We start from the raw sequence: 18,415 nt of genomic DNA on the forward strand, positions 1-18,415 counted from the left end.
TCTCAATTTCACTGCCCGAACAAGCCAGGCATACCATATTCCTATTGTGTAACAGCTTCCTCAGAGCCGAAAAGCTTCCATTTTGGAAGAAGACACTTTAAGATAGGATGAGTAAAGGAGGGTGTAACAAGAGGATATTTTAAGAAACGATCTATGGGTGAAACAGTAGGTTCTTCTAAAGGGGAGATGCAATGACTCCATCCTGCAGGCAGACTCCACAAGACAAAAAAAACAAAAACAAAAACAAAAAAACAAAAAACAAAAACAAAAAAAAACAAAACAAACAAACAACTAAAAATTGCTTTGGACCAGATTCACTAAGTCCACCCTCCCCAGGACTATATAAGCAGTGAAGACTGCCTCGAGTCACATAGACAACCAGACAAGCGGCAGAGAAGACACTCAGACTAGCCACACCGCTTGCAAGAAGCAGAGACCAGCCTAGACCACCTACCTGCCTAGGAGAAACACACCAGAGGAGCTGCCTGGAAGAGGTTCAGACCAACTGATCCATCAGGACACAGGGCTGCACAACCTCCAGCCCAGTGAGCTGCCTGTAGGCTGTGCAGTGTGCTCCAGGTCCCCAGCTTTGAAAGCTGTCACCCATGCTGGGGTGGGCTTTGGTGAGGCAGTGGTCTCTGAGTCTGTTCCTCTAAGTAATCCCTCACCCATACTCCTGTAAGTAACCCCAAGAGAGCTCATCTGTACATCAAGGTGAACTTTAGTGCTATGAATACTCTGTTCTGTCATCAGCTTCTTCTTCTTTTTTTTTTTTTTTTTTTTTTTTTGGGTTCTTTTTTTCGGAGCTGGGGACCGAACCCAGGGCCTTGCACTTCCTAGGCAAGCGCTCTACCACTGAGCTAAATCCCCAACCCCTGTCATCAGCTTCTTAGTTAGGGTTTTACTGCTGCAAGCAGACACCATGACCAAGGCAATTCTTATAAGGATGACATTTAATTGGAGCTGGCCTACAGGTGCAGAGGTTCAATCCATTATCATCAAGACAGGAACATGGCAGCATCCAGGCAGGCATGGTGCAGGAGGAGCTGACTTCTACATCTTCATCTGAAGGATACTAGAAGACTAGCTGCCAAGTAGCTATGATAAGGGTCTTAAAGCCCACACCCACAGTAACACACCTATTCCAACAAGGCCATGCCTACTCCAACAGGGCCACACCTCCTCCAACAGGGGCATACCTACTAATACTGCCACTCCCTGGGCCGAGCATATACAAATCATCACATCTCTCTACCTGGGGTGAGCAGACATGTTTACTTCTCCAGAGGAATACTGTCAGACAATACTTCAAACAGCTCATTTCCTCTCTCCCTCTGTGTTTAAAGCCAAAGATGAGTTTGGACTTACATCGTCCTCTTACATCTCACCACCTCATTGATCATCACAAGAAAGTCCTGCTCTGTTACTCTACAAAGACGATCCCTTGTTATACTTCTCTGTAAACCTTCCTGACTTTCCCCGTTAGAACATGACATCCACCAGGACAGCTGTGAACATCTTACTCAACAGTGTAGCTGCAGGCAGGTTGGTGGTTCCACAAACCTTTAATCCCAGCACTGGGAGGCAGAGGCATATAGACTTCTGAGAATTCAAGGCCAGCCTGGTGTGCATAGTGACTTCCAGGACAACCAGGGTTGTGTACAGAGACTATCTCCAGGGGGAAAAAAAGGGAGGAGGGACAGATCCACAGTCAGGCATGGTGGTGCACACCAGTAACCTCAGCATGCAGAAGGTACTGTCAGGAAGACCAGAAGTTCAAGGTCATCCTTAGCTACATAAACAGTTTGAGGTCAGCCTGGGCTCCATGTGAAACACTCAAGAAAACAAAAAGAAATAAAGACAAAAGAATTGTTTTGAGAACAGAAACAAAAGAAAGAAGAGGGGAGAAGGCAAGGAAGGAAAGGAAAAGGGAACCTTTTCAACTCATTCTGAGGCCAGTTAAACCTTAGTAACAAAGACAACACGAGAAAACTACAAGCCAGTGTCTCTTATATAAATGCAGAGTCAAAAATGATCAAAAAGTAGCAGCAAGGTGTAGCAGTGCTGGTGTCTACAGCTCACACCTGTAACCCAGCATTCAGGAGCCTGAGGCAGAACCGCTGTGAGTACAAGGGTAGAGTCATCTACTTAGTGAGTTCCAAGCTAGGCCAGGGTAAAAACCAAGGCTTTGTCTCCCAAATAAGCAAAGTCAGCTGTAGTTAGTGTTAAAGAGGTTGAGGCTGGGGGGTTGGGGATTTAGCTCAGTGGTAGAGCGCTTGCCTAGGAAGCACAAGGCCCTGGGTTCGGTCCCCAGCTCCAAAAAAAAAAAAAAAAAAAAAAAAGAGGTTGAGGCTGGAGGTTTCGGGGTTCACAGACAGCTTCATCTACACAGCAAGTAGATGAGTATCATAAAACAAAACAAAAAGAGAGAGCTAAGACTTGTATATCGCAATGTACAGCCGGTTGTGGTGGCGCACGCCGGTAGGATTTGCTGAAGGAGGCAGAGGCAGGAGGATCACGAGTACATCGAGTACATCGCAATGTACAAGGCTCTGTACAAAGAAACTGAAAGTTGACTTCTGGAAAGATACCCCACATTCATAGATTGAAGACAACATGGTTATTAACTGATCATTCTTGCCAGGTACTATAGAATGGTTCTGATGCTTTGATTGGGAATCTGTGTGTGAACGCTGAAGATCCTTTTCCCCAGTTGGTTCTTGATTGATCAACAAAGATGCTAGCAGCCGGGGCTGGAGAGATGGCTCAGTGGTTAAGAGCACTGACTGCTCTTCCAGAGGTCCTGAGTTCAAATCCCAGCAACCACATGGTGGCTCACAACCATCTGTAATGGGATTCAATGCCCTCTTCTGGTGTGTCTGAGGACAGTGTACTCACATACATAAAATAATAAATAAATAAGTCTTTAAAAAAAAAAAAAAAAAAAGATGCTAGCAGCCAATGGCTGGGCTGAAAGGGCAGGACTTCCCTGGTTCCACCAGGTAGTCTTAAGAGATTCAGGAGGAGGAAAGAGATTAACCATGCTTTGGAGGGAGAGAGAGCCACCAGCCATGTGAGACCACAGGTGGAGTGGCCATTGGCCCGTTCCCCGACTGTGTCTGGGGCAGCAGGCAGGAGGTTAGAATTGCAACGAAGGCACATTTGGGCACATTTGGGGTACCTGCGAAGGTTACCAGGCAGCTAAGCTGAGTGTTTAGTGTTTAGCCAGGAGTACTGGCGGGAAGGGCACACTAGCTGCGGGAGGCTTAGAAGTGTCCAGCCATTGTGCTAAAAAGCATATTAAAAATAAGCTTGTGTGTGTGTGTGTGTGTCTCATGTGCACACACGTGCCACATGCGTGCCTTTCATCTGTGGCTCCAAGGGAACCAGGGCAAAAGCTGGTAGCACATTCTGATTGGAGACTAAAGTGGGATAGTAGAAACTACACACAACAGAGTACACTACCTCATCTACAACCTTTCATCCAGGAGGTGAGGTGAGAACAGCCGGCCTGGGGACATGAGAAAGTAAGTGTGATTGATGGTTAACCTCGACTGTCCACCTGACTGAATCTGAAAACTAAGGGACAGACCTCTGGGTGGGTCTTCGCAGTATCAGCTGGAAGGAAGAGACTTTACAACAGAGTGGGGCATCACGTTCTATGAGCCAAGACAGAAAGGTCCGAGGGGGAAAGGGTTGCCTGCTTGCTTGCCTGCGCTTCTCGCTGGTAAGTGCGTCTGTTTCATTATTTCTGCAACTTTCCTTTGCCACTTCTCTCCACTACAGAGTGAAGATCAGCAGCTCTCTAGGAACCCTCCAGGCTGCCGGTGCCAAACTGGCACCGCTGAGACTTGTGCACTGGGCAGCTACTAGGTTTTAAGTCTCTCCATCATGAAGAGAACTATTAATGGATGACCTGGACCATATTGTATAAACGGATCTAATAGACACCCCCCTTTCCCCAGTTTGGGGTTGCTTTGTTCTGTTTTGTTGAGGATTTTTTTGTTTGGTTTTTTGTTTGTTTGTTTGTTTGTTTCTTTTGAGACAGAGTTTCTCTATGTTGCCCTGGCAATCCTGGAACTCCCAGGCTACCTTCAAACTCAGAGCTCATTTTGCCCCTGCTTCCTGGTACCACCGCATCTGCGCTAATCCAGATCTTTTGAGGTGGGAAGATCCACCTTTAACCTGGACCACCGCTGCTGGCAGCCTATATAAAGGACAGGAAAGAAGGAGGCTTGCTCTCTCTTTGCCAGCTTGAACTCACTCTTACGGGCAAGTTCATCCCTCCGCTAGCATTAGAACCTACTCCTACAGGATTCTAATGTATACTGAAGACCAGCTAAGACATCCTGCTTTGTGGACTGAACAACTACCAGATTCTTAGACCTCCCATGGGTAGCCATTGTTGAATTAGCTAGACCACAGCAATGTAAGCCACTCTAATTAGCCCCCATATATGCACATATATACACATACATACATACATACATACATACACATACATCATTCTATCAGTTCTGTTCCTCTAGTGAACCCTAATACAAGTATCTTTCCAAACTAGCTCAGGATGAGTTGGAAATCCACATTCAAATGAATAAATTTGAACCATGTGTGGTTGGCATGTGTAATCCCAACTAAGACAAGATCAATGCAAGTTCAAGGTCACAAGGAACTACATCGTGAGTCCCAAGCCTACCTGGGCTGCAGAATTCCTTGTCTCACCAATGAGTAGAGCCTGGTAATGTGTGCCTATAAACCCAGCACTTGGGAAGTAGAGGCAGGAAGACCAAGAGTTCATTACCCAGGCTGAGCAACGTAGTGAGTTCAAGGCTAACCCAGGACAACATGGGACCTTTTTCTCTGAAGAAAATTTTAAAAAAAATTTGAGGCCAGCCTATGAAATCTAACAAGATTCTATTTGAAAATAAAGATAAGGGAGCCAGGGATAGCTTAGTCTAAAACCTCTCTACCATGCGAGAGGCCCAAATCTGATCCTCAGTATGAAGTGGCAGCCAGGAGGAGACACTCTCCACCACAGCCAGTTACAGGGGCCCTGAGGTTTCTGCTACAACAACCTAATCACCTTCCCTGACTGTTTCTCTCGACAACGCACTATATATTATATTACCAAGTGCCTTACCTAGATTCGAGAATCCATCCTGAAGAGCCCATAGCCGAGCCCAAGGAGTAGGTCCAGGCTCTTCCGGTTCTTGGTCCTCAGGAATAGAACAGAGTTCCTGAGTAGACACTGTCTCTAAAGAGCTCAGGGTCCCAGAGCTGGAGTGGGAGGACTGGCTGGAGGATGGCACTGTGCTGGTGGAGGAACTGGATGCACCCTGATACTGTGAGAGGTCGTGCAACTGAGAGGGGGTGCCTTGGGACTGGCTGAAGCCGCCTTGAGACTGTGAACAGGAAGCACTGTCATGAGCCTTCGAGGAGGTGCTGCCGTGGGACTGATGACTCTTCATATCCGACCTTGAGAGCACGAATCCAACAATAAGGAACAAGGCTCAGGACTCAAGAGTAAAGAACGGAAGCTGGAGAGATTGGTTGGGCAGGAAGAAGCATATACTATTCTTGCAAAACCCAAGTTCAGTAAGTTCTCTACACCTAGTCTGGCAGCTCAAGGTTGCCTGTAACGCCAACTCCGGTGGATCTGAAGTAGATCTCGGCCTCTGCAAGCACCAGAGCATGTATACATTCCCACCCACATAACATAATTAAAAGTAAAGTGAATCTTTACCCAAAAATTAGGTATGTGGCTATAACTCAATGGTAGATGGTGGAGCCTTTCTCCAACAGATGCAAAGCACTGGATCCCATTCCCGTATCGTCAAACATCCAAACTGAAGACAGTTAAAAGTGTACAATTCCCAGCACCCACAACCAGAGGATCACAAACACCTGTAATTCCAGCTCTTGGGGGATACAGTGCCCTCTATTGGCCCCCGTGTGCACTGCACAAACTTAGACACAGACACGTGATTTTTTTTTTTTTTTTAAATAAAAGTTTAAAGGAACAGGCACATTATGACCACCTTAAAAAGAAAGGCAGGCCCAATGATGGGTGAAAAAAAAAAAGTGACCACAGCAAAATCCCAGGATTATGAATAGAATTACAGAGGCCACTTACAAAGCGTTAGACCATCTTCCTTCATGTACAGATGCTGTTTGGTTGTCTCCTATCCATTCCTTGCCATCCTACCCCACACGTATGCTGAGTACGCTGACGTACCCTCTTCAGTTCCTGCAGAGCCTAGCAGCGAAGATTGGGTTCTCAGTTGGTATTTGGGAAAAAGCAATCTAGGGGCTGGCATGAACATTTATAATGTTCGTTATGAAAACTACTTCGCTCTGGCACCAAACAGCCCAGCGTTGTACCTTCCTATGTGTCCAGACCTGTTTCAGCTCGCAAGTAACAAGGAAAGTGAACTTCCCCCCAGAAGGGCAGATAAAAAGAAAGGGTTGCCTATGCACAGCGCCCCCTCGCTCGCACGAGTAAGCAGACAAAGCGGAAGCTGCGGAGGGCCCATTTGCACAAATAACCGGAGAACGGTATTCGAATCCTCAAACACTCAAACAGAAAGTTCCCCAGTTATGACTCACCGCCCAAGACCACCAAGAGCTACAAACACTCCAGAGCCGCAGCCAGTGGTGTGGCGCTAAACCTACCGATACAAACTCCACCCTCAGCCAATCAAAAGGCCTTCCTCCTCGGCAGGACCAATAAGAAAGCCCAAAGGTGGCTTCCCCCGCACAGCCTCTAGGTTTTCTGGGAGTTGTAGTTTAGCTTCCAAAACGGGACTCGGCGTCTTGGTTTCCCGCAGCTGGTCCCGCCTCCTCGGCTCCCTAGCCAATCAGCAGCGAGCCACTTTCTTCCCTTTTCTCCGGTCTGGTAACCCGGGCCAGCAGGCGGCCTTACGAATGTGGAGCTGCAGGGCTCGGTCCCTGCTGTGCGTGTGGGAGGTGCGACTGGCTAGGTTCCTTGGTAGGAGCCTGCTGAGCAGCAATGCCGCCTCGGGAAAGAGCATCGAGCCGCAATGCTGGAACTGCGGCCGCGCGATGGGAGCCGGGCGTGGGGATGAGTTTTTCTGCGCACACTGCCGCGCGCTGCAGCCTCCTGACCCCACTCGGGACTACTTCAGCCTCATGAACTGGTACAGGCGGCGCGGTGTGACTGGAGGGCGGCTCAGGCTTCGTAACCCTAGAGATCAAGGCTTGGGGCGGCGTCTGCGGGCCTGTAATTTCCAGCCAGCTCGTGGGAACTGAGGCAGAAGGACCACAGTTCAAGTCTAGCTTAGACAATTTGCGGAGACTGATTCAACTAAAAGGCTAGATAAGTATATAGGTCATAGGTATGCCTGTGATCTAAGCACTTGAGAAGTGGAAGACACAGGTTCAGGAATCCAAGACTAGCCTCTGCTACAAGGGCCTTGTTTTTAAACTTCAAAAAACGGAAACGGACGAGTTTACATTTTAGGGAGTTTTGAGGGGTGGGATTTCTGGAAAAGGGAAATACATTGGCTAAACTCAAGGGAGCAGAAAAGGGGAGGGTTTATTAAAACGTAGCGTCACCCTGAACTCGTCACCCGCCCCCCTCCGACTCACCAATGCAGGGTTTAAAAGCATGCTAGACTATGGCAGGATTCCCCAGTTGGAGGCCAACCACAAAAATAGGGAACATCTCAAATAAATTATTTATTTAACGGAAAATGCAAAAACAAAACAAGCCAGGTGTGTTGGTATTATGCCTGTGGGTCCAGCACTCAAAAGGATTTGAGGGCAACCTGAGCTATATAAGACAAGTTTGATGAGACTCTGGGCTGCATGAGACTTGGTCTCAAAAACCAAGTGCAGTTAAGAACAAAGCAAACCAAGTGTAATAGCCTATATCCGGAATCCCAGTATTCAGGGGCTAAAGGAGAAGGGTCACACATGGGAGCCAAACATAGGCTAAGCAGTGAGACCCTGTCTCAAGAAACGAAAATTTAATTCAGGCTGAAGATTTGAGGGAGACCAAGAAGTGTTTAGTGTACTTTACCTGCCCCACCCCACCCCCTCTTTTTTTTTTTTTTTGATTTATGTATATGAGTGCACTGTTGCTGTCTTAAGACACACCAGAAGAGGGCATCAGATCCCATTACAGATGTTTGTGAGCTACCATGTGGTTGCGGGGAATTGATCTCAGGACCTCTGGAAAGGTAGTCAATTCTCTTAACCACTGAGCCGTTGCTCCATCCCTGCCTCCCCCACACCCACTCCCACCTGGGAAAGATTGGAGAGGTACAGAAATATGAGAAGTATGAGCAGATTTAAGTAAAATGGGAGGGCCAGCTGTGGTTGTACACACCTGCAATTCCAACCTCCAGACAAAAACAAGAAAATATGGAGTTCAGGTTTCATCCTGCAATCTGGGCTACCCAGCTGCAGACTACACAGAGTCAGTCTGAATCACTCCCTGAGAAGAAAGAAGTGCAGAATCCTCACTTTATCTTGGTGATAAAAACCTTCCTTGCATTAGCCAAGGCCTGGGTTCAAATCCCAATACTATGCTTTAAAAAGACCAAAAAAGGGGCTGGAGAGATGGCTCAGTGGTTAAGAGCACTGACAGCTCTTCCAGAGATCATGAGTTCAATTCCCAGCAATCACATTGTGGCTCACAACCATCTTTAATGGGATCTGATGCCCTCTTCTACTGTGTCTGAAGACAGCAACATTGTACTTATATAATAAAAAAAAATTAATCTTTAAAAAAAAGACCAAAAAATAAAAGACGTGCTTCTAGGTATTAATGGCCTGTGTAGTAGTCTCTACCTATAAGTCCAACTACTCAGGAAGCTGAAAAAGGAGTATCAAAAATTTCAACCCTGGGCAATTGAGCAACACCTAGGTTTTTTTTGTTGTTGTTGTTTTTTGGGTTTTTTTTTTAAGTTAAGCTGGTAAACTTGGCTACATAGCAGCTTGAAATCCACAAGATCGGGGCTGGGGATTTAGCTCAGTGGTAGAGCGCTTACCTAGGAAGCGCAAGGCCCTGGGTTCGGTCCCCAGCTCCGAAAAAAAGAACCAAAAAAAAAAAAAAAAAAAAAAAAGAAATCCACAAGATCTTGATTCTCTCTCTCTCTCTCTCTCTCTCTCGCTCTCGCTCTCGCTCTCGCTCTCGCTCTCTCTCTCACACACACACACACTCTAGACCAGACCCGGTGACAGACCTGTAATCCCACCTAAAAGAAGGCTAAATTAGATTTATTGCAAATCTGGGCATGCCTGGGATATACAGAGAGTGATTTCCAAGTCAACTTGGGTACCTTAGTTAAAAAAAATCTGTCTTAGAGGTAGAGAGATGACTCAGCAGTTAAGGGCACTGAGTTCAATTCCCAGCAACCACATGGTGGCTCACAACCGTTTGTAATGGGATCTGATTCCCTCTTCTGGTGTATTCAAAGACAGCTACAGTGTACTAATATATAATAAATAAATAAGTCTTTTTTTTTTTTTAAGTAAAAAGAGGTCTGGTAGTCAGGAAGAGTGAAGGGAGTGGCTTGGTGCTAAAGTCTTTGCCCAACATGCCAGAGACCGACCCTCTGAGAGCTTACCATGCATTACACCGACCTTATCCCTTAATGTGTCAAGCTGTCCGACCTTCCAGTCAGTTCAGTGTCTCCCTTAATGTCCCTTTCTGATCTTTGCTCATCCGGTTCCTCTCAGATGTCATACCTGTACGACCTCTCCCGAGCCTGTTCCGTTTCCCTTCATTACAGCTACCTCGTCTTAAAAGCAGCCTTCGTTTATGTGCTTGTTATACCCTCCCCAAGAGCAAGACCAGCCCCTAGTAAATAGCTGGTGAAACTACTCTTTTGTTACATGAATAACATCTGGTTTCCTTCCAGCAACCAATCCTTCAGGGTTGACATCCGGAAACTTCAACAAAGGTACCAGCAACTACAGCGCCTTGTCCACCCAGATTTCTTCAGCCAAAAGTCTCAGGTATTTACACACACACACACACACACACACACACACATGCGCGCCTGCATACTATCCCCCATGTATGTGCACAACTGGGTGGGTCGCTCCGTTACTCTGGAAAAGAGTTGGACTGCTAGCTCCACCCTGTGGCAGCCTGCCCCTAGACAGGCAGGCCCCAAAGATGTCATTTCCTCCCGGCTTTTATCTGGCTTCCCAGATAACAAAAACACACCAGCCTGACTGGCTCTGGTGATAATAAAACTGTTTTTACCTCTATGAGCAGACTGAGAAACGGTTCTCGGAGAAGCATTCGACCCTGGTGAATGATGCCTACAAGACTCTTCAGGCCCCCGTGAGCAGAGGACTATATCTTGTAAGGTGATTTCTCAACCCATCTGTCTGGGACTCCTCTGTATGAGACCTGGCCTAGTCCAGGAAGCTAATGATACTTACCTCAAAAATACTACAGGAGAGGAAAGAAAGGAAAAGGTTTTATACAATATAATTTTCTTAGCATTCTTTGTACATCCATCTTTTGTGTGTTTCCTTTAGAAGAAATCTCACCGTTGTAGCCCAGGCTGGCTCCAACTTATTAATTCTCTTGCTTCACCGCACCCACATCCAGCTCCTTTCTAGTCTTTTTTTTTTTTTTTCTCCTTCAGTGCTGGGTATTGAACCTAGTGCCTCGGGCTAAGGAAGTGCTCTGAACTGTGCCTTGGCCCTGCATGACCAATACTGGGTTTTCTTTTGTTTGCTTGCTTGTTTGTTTGTTTGCTTTGATGGTACCAGGTTTTGAATCCACTGTAGTATATCCCCAGCTGCCTTGTTACCTTTTGAACCGGTCTCGCTCAGCTGCCCCGGCTGGACTTAACATGTGATCTTCCTGCCTTGGCCTGCTGAGTAACGTGTGATGCAGCCGTGTACCACCCGGCCTGGTTCCTTTTACATATCCTAACCCCACCGCCCACCCTCACCCCCACCCCCCGTTTGCAGTGCTTTAACTCTTTTCTATAAATCTGATGATAAAGAGTACGTGTAGAGCCTCTTTTGCAGGAACACCTAGACCATTTTAGAACTGAGGAGAATGTTTATAAACATTTAACGCCTGAGGAGAGGCGTGACCACCCAGCGCCCGGCTGCAGGCAGCAGAGTGCGGTCCTGTACAAGCGCTCACTATTGCTAGGACAGCTCAAGTTTCCCAGGCTGGACCTGGGACTCTGTGATACAGTGCATATTTAGCATGTACTAGGCTCTGGGCTCCATCTTACCTGATACTCAAAGGTCACCCCCCACCATGAGTACCAATGTACTCTGAAGGAGTAAACGGGATTTATATAACCCTGGGTGTTTCCTAACCAAACTCCTTTTCCTTGTTCCCCTCCCCAATAGCTAAAGCTCCAAGGAATAGAAATTCCTGAAGGGACAGATTATAGAACAGACAGTCAGTTCCTTGTGGAAATCATGGAAATCAATGAAAAACTCGCAGACGCCAAAAGTGAGGCAGCCATGGAAGAGGTAGAAGCCACTGTCAGAGGTAAAGGATAAAATGCTAACAGATATGTTTTATTTCCCCCAAGGAGACCTGACCACAGTAGAGGGGAAATAAGAAGGAAAACACTTGTTGGGGAGCTGGAAAGATGGCTGAGGGGTTAAGAGCACTGGCTTCTTCTCCAGAGGTCCAGAGTTCAAATCCCAGCAACCACATGGTGACTCTATAATGGGATCCAGTGTCTTCTGGTGTGTCTGAAGACAGTGACAGTGTACTCATATAAATAAAATAAATAAATCTTGGAAAGAAAAAGAGAAATAAGAAAGAAAATCAGATAGACAGACAAACACTTGTTGGCCCTCATTGTCATGTGAGAACTGACTTTGGAAGATAGACTTAACCAAGAGTATAATCATACTCCAAGTATTGCAACAATTGCTTCTATCCGGGGTATTATGTAGAGGCTGTCATTATCTCTAAGGAGGAAAACGAGCTGGCTAGTTGGTAGAAGTTGGTAGAAATGCCCCCAGATTTGCAGCAGAGCAAGCACTGAAACCCTGACCTTCTGACCTAACCTCGACATTTCTTTTTTTTTTTTTTTTTTTTTTTTTTGGTTCTTTTTTTCGGAGCTGGGGACCGAACCCAGGGCTTTGTGCTTCCTAGGTAAGCGCTCTACCACTGAGCTAAATCCCCAGCCCCCTAACCTCGACATTTCTGTTTCATCCCACAGTCATCTCTAGAAAATCCACAGGGGATGGGTCTAGTTACTGCACAGAACTGGCCCAAGCTTGTGTGGAGGCTGACACACAGAGAAGCTACAGAGCAAGACCTGGGGTCATAAGCTGCTTATGTACATATGTGGTTGGTACACAACCATGAGGACTCGAGTTCAGACCCCACAGTTCCCACACATCGTCTCTGACTTCCACATAGGGGCTGTGACATGGACAGCGCGCGCACACACACACACACACACACACACACACAAACATGTACTCTCTCTAAGTAAATGTAATTTTAAAAATTTTCTTAAAAAGTGGATGGTCCTTGAGGAATAACAGACAGATAACTTCTGACCTTGACAACAGACAGATAACTTCTGACCTTGACAACACTTGCACACACACAGACACACACACACACACATACACACACACACACACACACACACACACTAATAGAACAGAACAGCAGGCCAAAAACTAAGGTTGGATTGTTTTGTATTTTTGTTTTTTGGTTTTTTTTTTTTTGTTTTTTTTGTTTTTGGTTCTTTTTTTCGGAGCTGGGGATCGAACCCAGGGCCTTGCACTTCCTAGGCAAGCGCTCTACCACTGAGCTAAATCCCCAACCCCTGTTTTGTTTTTTCTGAGTTAGGGTTTCTCCATGTAGCCCTACCTGTCTTAGAACTTACTCTGTAGCCTTGGCTGGCTTCAAACTCAGAGACCTACCTTTGCCTCCCGGGTGTTGGGATTAAAGGTGTGCGCCATCACCGCCCAGCCAGGTTGGATTTTTATGTCACAGTCCTGAATATTTTTCTTGTGTTAGGGATATAAACCAAGAACTTGGTTGGGTAGGTGCTCAACCACTGAGCTTACCCACCCTCTATTTCACTGGGTTTGTTGTCTTTTTGTGTATGTCTTGGATAGTCCTGTGTATCTTAGGTTGACCTTAAGCTCACTATTGGAACTAAGGGCAACTTTAAACTGATTCTCCTGCCTTCCTCGGTGCTGCAGTTACAGGGGTGCCACTCTGTTATATTGTCTTCAAGCAGAGGTCCTCTCCTTAGATCCCCACACACACACATACACATACACACACACACACACACACAATACCCTTACTTAATTGAATGAGACCCTCTCACAGTGTTGAGGATTAGCATAGTTATGGTTTCTATTGCAGTGGTAAAACACCATGATCAAAAGCAACTTGGAGAGAAAATGGTTTATTGAAATAAATATTTATACTTACATTTCCCAATAACAGTCCATCACAGAGGGATGCTGGGGCAGAAGCCATGTGGGAATGCTACTCACTGGCTTGCTGAGCTTAGAGATCTCTCCCTAGACCCACCTGCCTAGGGATACTACCCACAATGGGCTATGCCCTCCCCCATCAAACACTAAGAAACTACCCTGGGGCTGGAGATATGGCCAACACTTAAGAGCACTGGCTGCTCTTCCTGGACACTTGGGTTCAGTTCCCACATGGCAGCTTACAACTGTCTGTAACTCTGGCTCCGTACATTGTAACTGTCTTCAGACACCAGAAGAGGGCATCAGATCTCATTCCAAATGGTTGTGACCCACCATGTGGTTGCTGGGATTTGAACTCAGGACCTCTGGAACAGCAGTCAGTGCTCTTAACCACTGAGCCATCTCACCAGCCCCAAAATAAATCATTCTTAAAAAGAAAATGCCGGGGGCTGGAGAGATGGCTCAGCGGTTAAGAGCACTGACTGCTCTTCCAGAGGTCCTGAGTTCAAATCCCAGCTACCACATGGTGGCTCACAACCATCTGTAATGAGATCTGATGCCCTCTTCTGGCACATCTGAGGACAGCTACAGTGTACTCATCTATAATAAATAAATCTTAAAAAAAAAAAAAAAAGAAAAAGAAAATGCCCTACAGGCTTACCTATAGCCCAATGGAGATTTCCTCTTCTCAAATGACTCTTAATTCGCGTCAAGTTGACATAAATACCTGACTTTATACCCTGACCATAAATATCAGAAGAGAAAAGGTGAGCAGTGACAGTTACATCTTTGTAACTATCATTTTTGCGTATTTGTAGAACCCTCATTTTGTAATGAGCAACCATGGGGGAGTGAAGTCGCAGCACCTGCGTTGCCCTTGGCACTTCCTCTTCTCCAATATGATGGAATGGAAATGTTCTCATTTTCCTGGTTGGCAAGTCACTACTGGTTTTCTAAACACTTGGTAATAAATGATTAAAAAAAAGGGGGGGGGGGGGCTTGGGGATTTAGCTCAGTGGTAGAGCGCTTGCCTAGCAAGCGCAAGGCCCTGAGTTCGGTCCCCAGCTCCGAAAAAAACAAACAAACAAACAAACAAAACGCCATGATGGTAGAGTGTTAGACTGCTCTGCAGAGAGAGGCAAAGCTCACCCTGACCAAGCCTGTTGATTCTCTTTCCCTCAAGGTAAGAAAGTACTGGAAATGAAGAGAAAAGCTTTCTCTTGACTCGCAGTTTTAGGGGTTCAGTCCATGGTTGTCCCACTTGCTCCTGGGGATGTGGCAAGAGAGAAACAACAGAGGCTAGGTCCCAGGACTCCTCTCCAGGACCGGCCTCTAATGTCCTAAGCTCCTCCCACCAGGCTCCGCCTCACCTTTTGGCAACACAGGTCACCGGTCAAGCTTTCAACATCAGGATATTTAAAGGAGATTTATCCAGACTATGTCTATCCCCCTCATTCCCCTCCCCACAGACCTTCCACGGGTGAAAACGTGCACAAGGCCTGTAGGTGCTGCATTTAACAATAGCTGTTAGACAGGCATGATGGAGGCTGCCTACAGTACCAGCAGTCGAGAGAGGGGCAGGAGAATAGTGAGTTCAAGACCAGTCTGGCCAACACAGTGAATCCCTGTGTCAAAAGGAGGCAAGGGCTGAGAGTGTGGCTACGTTGTAGAGACCAAATGGGATGCCTAGGGCCTTGGTACAGCCCTCAGCACCACAAAAGGGCAAAGGTTGTAAAACCTTAAACCCAAGTCCTTCTGTATACAGTAGCACGGTCACAAAATGTTATCTTCATACGTTTATTTATTTACTATGATTGTAGGTTTATTCAGATAGAAAAATTAAAATAATTATTTTTCTCTTCTAGCTAAACAGAAAGAATTTACGGACAATATAAACAGAGCTTTTGAACAAGGTATTCCATCTCTTTTTGAAATTACATTTATTTAGATTTATTTATATATAAGTACCCTGTAGCTGTCTTCAGACACCAGAAGAGGGCATCAGATCCCATTACAGATGGTTGTGAGCCACCATGTGGTTGCTGGGAATTGAACTCAGGACCTCTGGAAGAGCGGTCAGTGCTCTTAACCACTGAGCCATCTCTCCAGCCCAGAATTACATTTATTTAGTGTGTATGTGTGTGGGCATCATGAGGACATCAGAGGACAGTTTTCAACAGTCAGCTCTCTTCTCCCACAATGAAGTCCCTCGGGTTGTCAGACTCAGAGAAAGTACGTGCCTTATCCACTGGACCTTTTAGCCTTATTTTATTTTTTTCTTCGTTTAATTATTTTTATTAATGTATATGTGTTTTGCCTGCATGTGTGTATGTGTACCGCATGTGTGCCTGGTGCCCTGGACTGCCTGGACCTGAAGTTAGAAGTTTTCAACCATCACTGAGGCTTTCTCTTGGGGTTAGAGAGTTCACAGAAATGCCTTCCACTCAGTAAATGTTAAATAACTTCACATTTCTAATAAAGTGTCTTTTACAAAAAGAAAATGCGGACAGCACTGGGGAATAGTGAGCAGGACGCAACAAAGCACACAAAAAGGGAGAAACCCAGGGCACATGGGGCCTTGGCTTGGATTTGGGGGTTGTTTTTGGTGGTGGTGGTAGTGATAGTTATTGTTCGTTTCTTTGGGGTTTTTTGTTTTGTTTTGTTTTTTTGAGACAGGCTTTCTGTCTATAGCCCTGGCTAAGTTTGTATGTATACTAGGCTGTTCTCAACTCACAGAGATCTGCCTGCCTCTGTCTCCTAAGGTCTCCTAAGGGCTAGGCTTGAAAACGTGAGCTGCCACACTTGCCTAGATGGGTCCTGAACAGTGGTCTGGTGTGGGAGACCAGCTAGAGTTTGCTTCTGTATAACTGATATCCTCTAAGCAAACCTACTTGTAGGTTCTCTAAATCTCCTATATACTAGTTTATCTTTTTCCGTTGGTTGGTTTTTAAAAGACGGGGTTGTGGGCTGGAGAGATGGCTCAGCGGTTAAGAGCACTGACTGCTCTTCCAGAGGTCATGAGTTCAAATCCCAGCAACCACATGGTGGCTCACAACCATCTGTAATGGGATCTGATGCCCTCTTCTGGTGTATCTGAAGACAGCTACAGTGTACTCATATATAATAAATTGTTTTAAAAAAAAAAAAAAAAGACGGGGTTGTACTGTGTAGCTCTGGCTGTCCTGGAACTCACTCTGTAGACCGGAGGACGGGCCTTGAACTCAGACCTCCGCCTGCCTCTGCTTCCCAACAGTGCTTTAGTGCACTGCCAGCAGCCACATGCTGGAGTGGTGAATGCATTACATTTATTGATCATTTTTAATATTTAATACTCTCAGGGTTGGCTACAAATGACCTTGACTTTAGCTTTAAGGCTGCATTATGTTTGCCTAGGTTGAAGTTCCTCAACCTGACTGACAGTTATGAAATAATGTTCTTTCTGGGGGGAGGCTAAGATCTTTCCCAGCGTCCCTGGCTTTCACCCAGTAGGTCTCACTTCTACTTCCCCAGACGGCAGCCAAAAATATACCTAGACTTTGGCAAATGTTGCTGTAGGGCACACTCACCTTTAAGTGAAGCCACCAGCCTCCGGGCCCTTTGATCCGGCTGCCTCGGAAGCCAGAGTTGGGTTCTATTATTTCCTGATCTCATTATCTCTTGTGTATTTCAGGTGATTTTGAAAAAGCCAAGGAACTTCTTACAAAAATGAGATACTTTTCAAACATAGAAGAAAAGATCAAGTTAAGCAAGAACCCTCTCTAGTTGCTAACTTAAAGTTTTAAAAATAAACTTTGTATTTCTTTTCCGGCTTCTGCTAATTGGAAATCGATGTTGGGGACTGCGGCATAGCTCAGAGACACAGGCATAGCTCAGAGACACAGCAGCTGCTTCGAATATGGAAGCCCGTGGCTTTGAACCCCATTCCCACAGAAAGCACAGAGAAAGAAGCAAAGAGAATACACAGACTTTGACCATTTATGTGATTTCTATTCAGTTGATGGCTCAGATACTAAGGGCTGGCAAAGTGTGTGGCACCTGTCAGAACCTGCATGCTCAGTTATTTATCGGATAAGTGATATAGCAGGCGCCTAGCCTAGGCTAGGGGATGGGAGGGTGGAGTGGAGGCCCACTTGATCTGCTGTACCTCTGTCCTCTGAGCCTGATAGACACCATCTTCATGAGTTCAGCTGTGCCTGCTTGCAGAAGGTCACCATAGCTCAGCTTATTAACTTTTGACATTCCGTAGTATCCACCTGCCCCGCCCCCCCCCCCCCGCCCCAGCCAGTGGCATGCACTTCTGCCCCAACTGCATGTGACTTTCAGGGCTCTCGAGGGCCTAAGAGTGTAGAGGTGGGGAGAGCTGAAGGAAAGGAAGAGGAGTCCATCTACACAGCAGCAGGAGTCTGGCACTGGCTGTATTCAGATGCTCAATTCTGTACCCCAAGATCTGGTTGATCAAAGATGAGCAGATCATCATGTATACCAGCTTTTGTTGTGTAAACCTTGCCCCCCTCCAAGTTATCCAAAATTGGTTAATGAAGATGCCAGCAGCCTGTACCTAGGCAGAAGGGATTTAGCTGGGGCCTCAGGTCCAAGGCTTGGGGTCTGGGGCATGGACCACAAGGGGGAAGAAGAGGGGAAAGAAGGTGCCGTGGGGTGGGTGGATTGTGAGAACATGGCCGTGAGAACAGTCCAGGTGTGGCTCGGCAAATGATATCGGGAATAGACAAACACAGAGATTTGGTATCTGTCCAGCTCTAATGCTTTCAAAGATGTGTTTCTTTTATTTGGGAACTGTATGGTCTAAATAGGGTAAAACCCCTGAAAGTAATATTTATAAGAGCCCTGAGGGCGTCATTGTCCGTGCTGGGTGCTGACTTTCCTACGAACTGTTTTAGGGTCACCCGTGATCTATATGGTTCCCTCGGGATGAACTTTGGTTTGGGTACAGGAGCTCTAGCGTAACTGCAGAGCTCTTCCATTG

At 46.2% G+C, this 18,415-nt stretch overlaps 2 protein-coding genes across 13 annotated transcripts in view; one reads left to right on the plus strand and one right to left on the minus strand.

The window, feature by feature from the left end:
* Chek2 (checkpoint kinase 2) overlaps nucleotides 1–6,713 on the minus strand; it is a 32,322-nt gene extending 25,609 nt beyond the window's left edge. The window contains exons 1-3 of one of the 6 annotated variants that reach the window (XM_006249518.5): nucleotides 6,607–6,699; nucleotides 6,134–6,256; nucleotides 5,141–5,475 (exon numbers count right to left, since the gene is read on the minus strand). In XM_006249518.5, the coding sequence (XP_006249580.1) occupies nucleotides 5,141–5,468 (328 nt within the window). In that variant the 5' untranslated portion in view covers nucleotides 5,469–5,475; nucleotides 6,134–6,256; nucleotides 6,607–6,699. Of the gene's footprint in view, nucleotides 1–5,140; nucleotides 5,476–6,133; nucleotides 6,562–6,606 lie in introns of those variants that run through there. The other 5 variants (XM_006249520.5, XM_006249519.4, XM_006249521.5 and 2 more) reach the window with 5 other exon arrangements.
* Nucleotides 6,714–6,871: 158 nt separating this feature from the next.
* On the plus strand, nucleotides 6,872–17,243 carry Hscb (HscB mitochondrial iron-sulfur cluster co-chaperone). Of its 7 annotated transcripts, XM_008769340.3 has the most exons (7): nucleotides 6,872–7,157; nucleotides 9,888–9,984; nucleotides 10,250–10,339; nucleotides 11,356–11,500; nucleotides 14,250–14,395; nucleotides 15,297–15,344; nucleotides 17,102–17,234. In XM_008769340.3, the coding sequence occupies exons 1-6, from the start codon at nucleotides 6,925–6,927 to the stop codon at nucleotides 15,324–15,326; spliced, it is 741 nt and encodes a 246-aa protein (XP_008767562.1). In that variant the 5' UTR covers nucleotides 6,872–6,924; the 3' UTR covers nucleotides 15,327–15,344; nucleotides 17,102–17,234. The 7 variants fall into 7 exon arrangements, with proteins under 7 accessions (XP_008767562.1, XP_006249626.1, XP_038945545.1 ...); NM_001108340.1 differs by lacking the exon at nucleotides 14,250–14,395 and having other exon boundaries at nucleotides 6,897–7,157; nucleotides 17,102–17,243; XM_006249564.4 differs by lacking the exons at nucleotides 14,250–14,395; nucleotides 15,297–15,344.
* The last annotated feature ends 1,172 nt before the right edge of the window (nucleotides 17,244–18,415 follow it).

The sequence above is a fragment of the Rattus norvegicus genome, chromosome 12 (genome assembly GCF_036323735.1).
Source record: "Rattus norvegicus strain BN/NHsdMcwi chromosome 12, GRCr8, whole genome shotgun sequence".
NCBI lineage: Eukaryota > Metazoa > Chordata > Mammalia > Rodentia > Muridae > Rattus > Rattus norvegicus.

Bases quoted from the DNA above. Each gene is read 5' to 3' on its own strand.
- Hscb (XM_008769340.3), top strand. From the start codon at position 6,925: ATGTGGAGCTGCAGGGCTCGGTCCCTGCTGTGCGTGTGGGAGGTGCGA. The intron at 9,985-10,249 runs GTATTTACACAC...CTCTATGAGCAG, and splicing joins TCTTCAGCCAAAAGTCTCAG to ACTGAGAAACGGTTCTCGGA. The intron at 14,396-15,296 runs GTAATAAATGAT...TTTCTCTTCTAG, and splicing joins ACTGGTTTTCTAAACACTTG to CTAAACAGAAAGAATTTACG.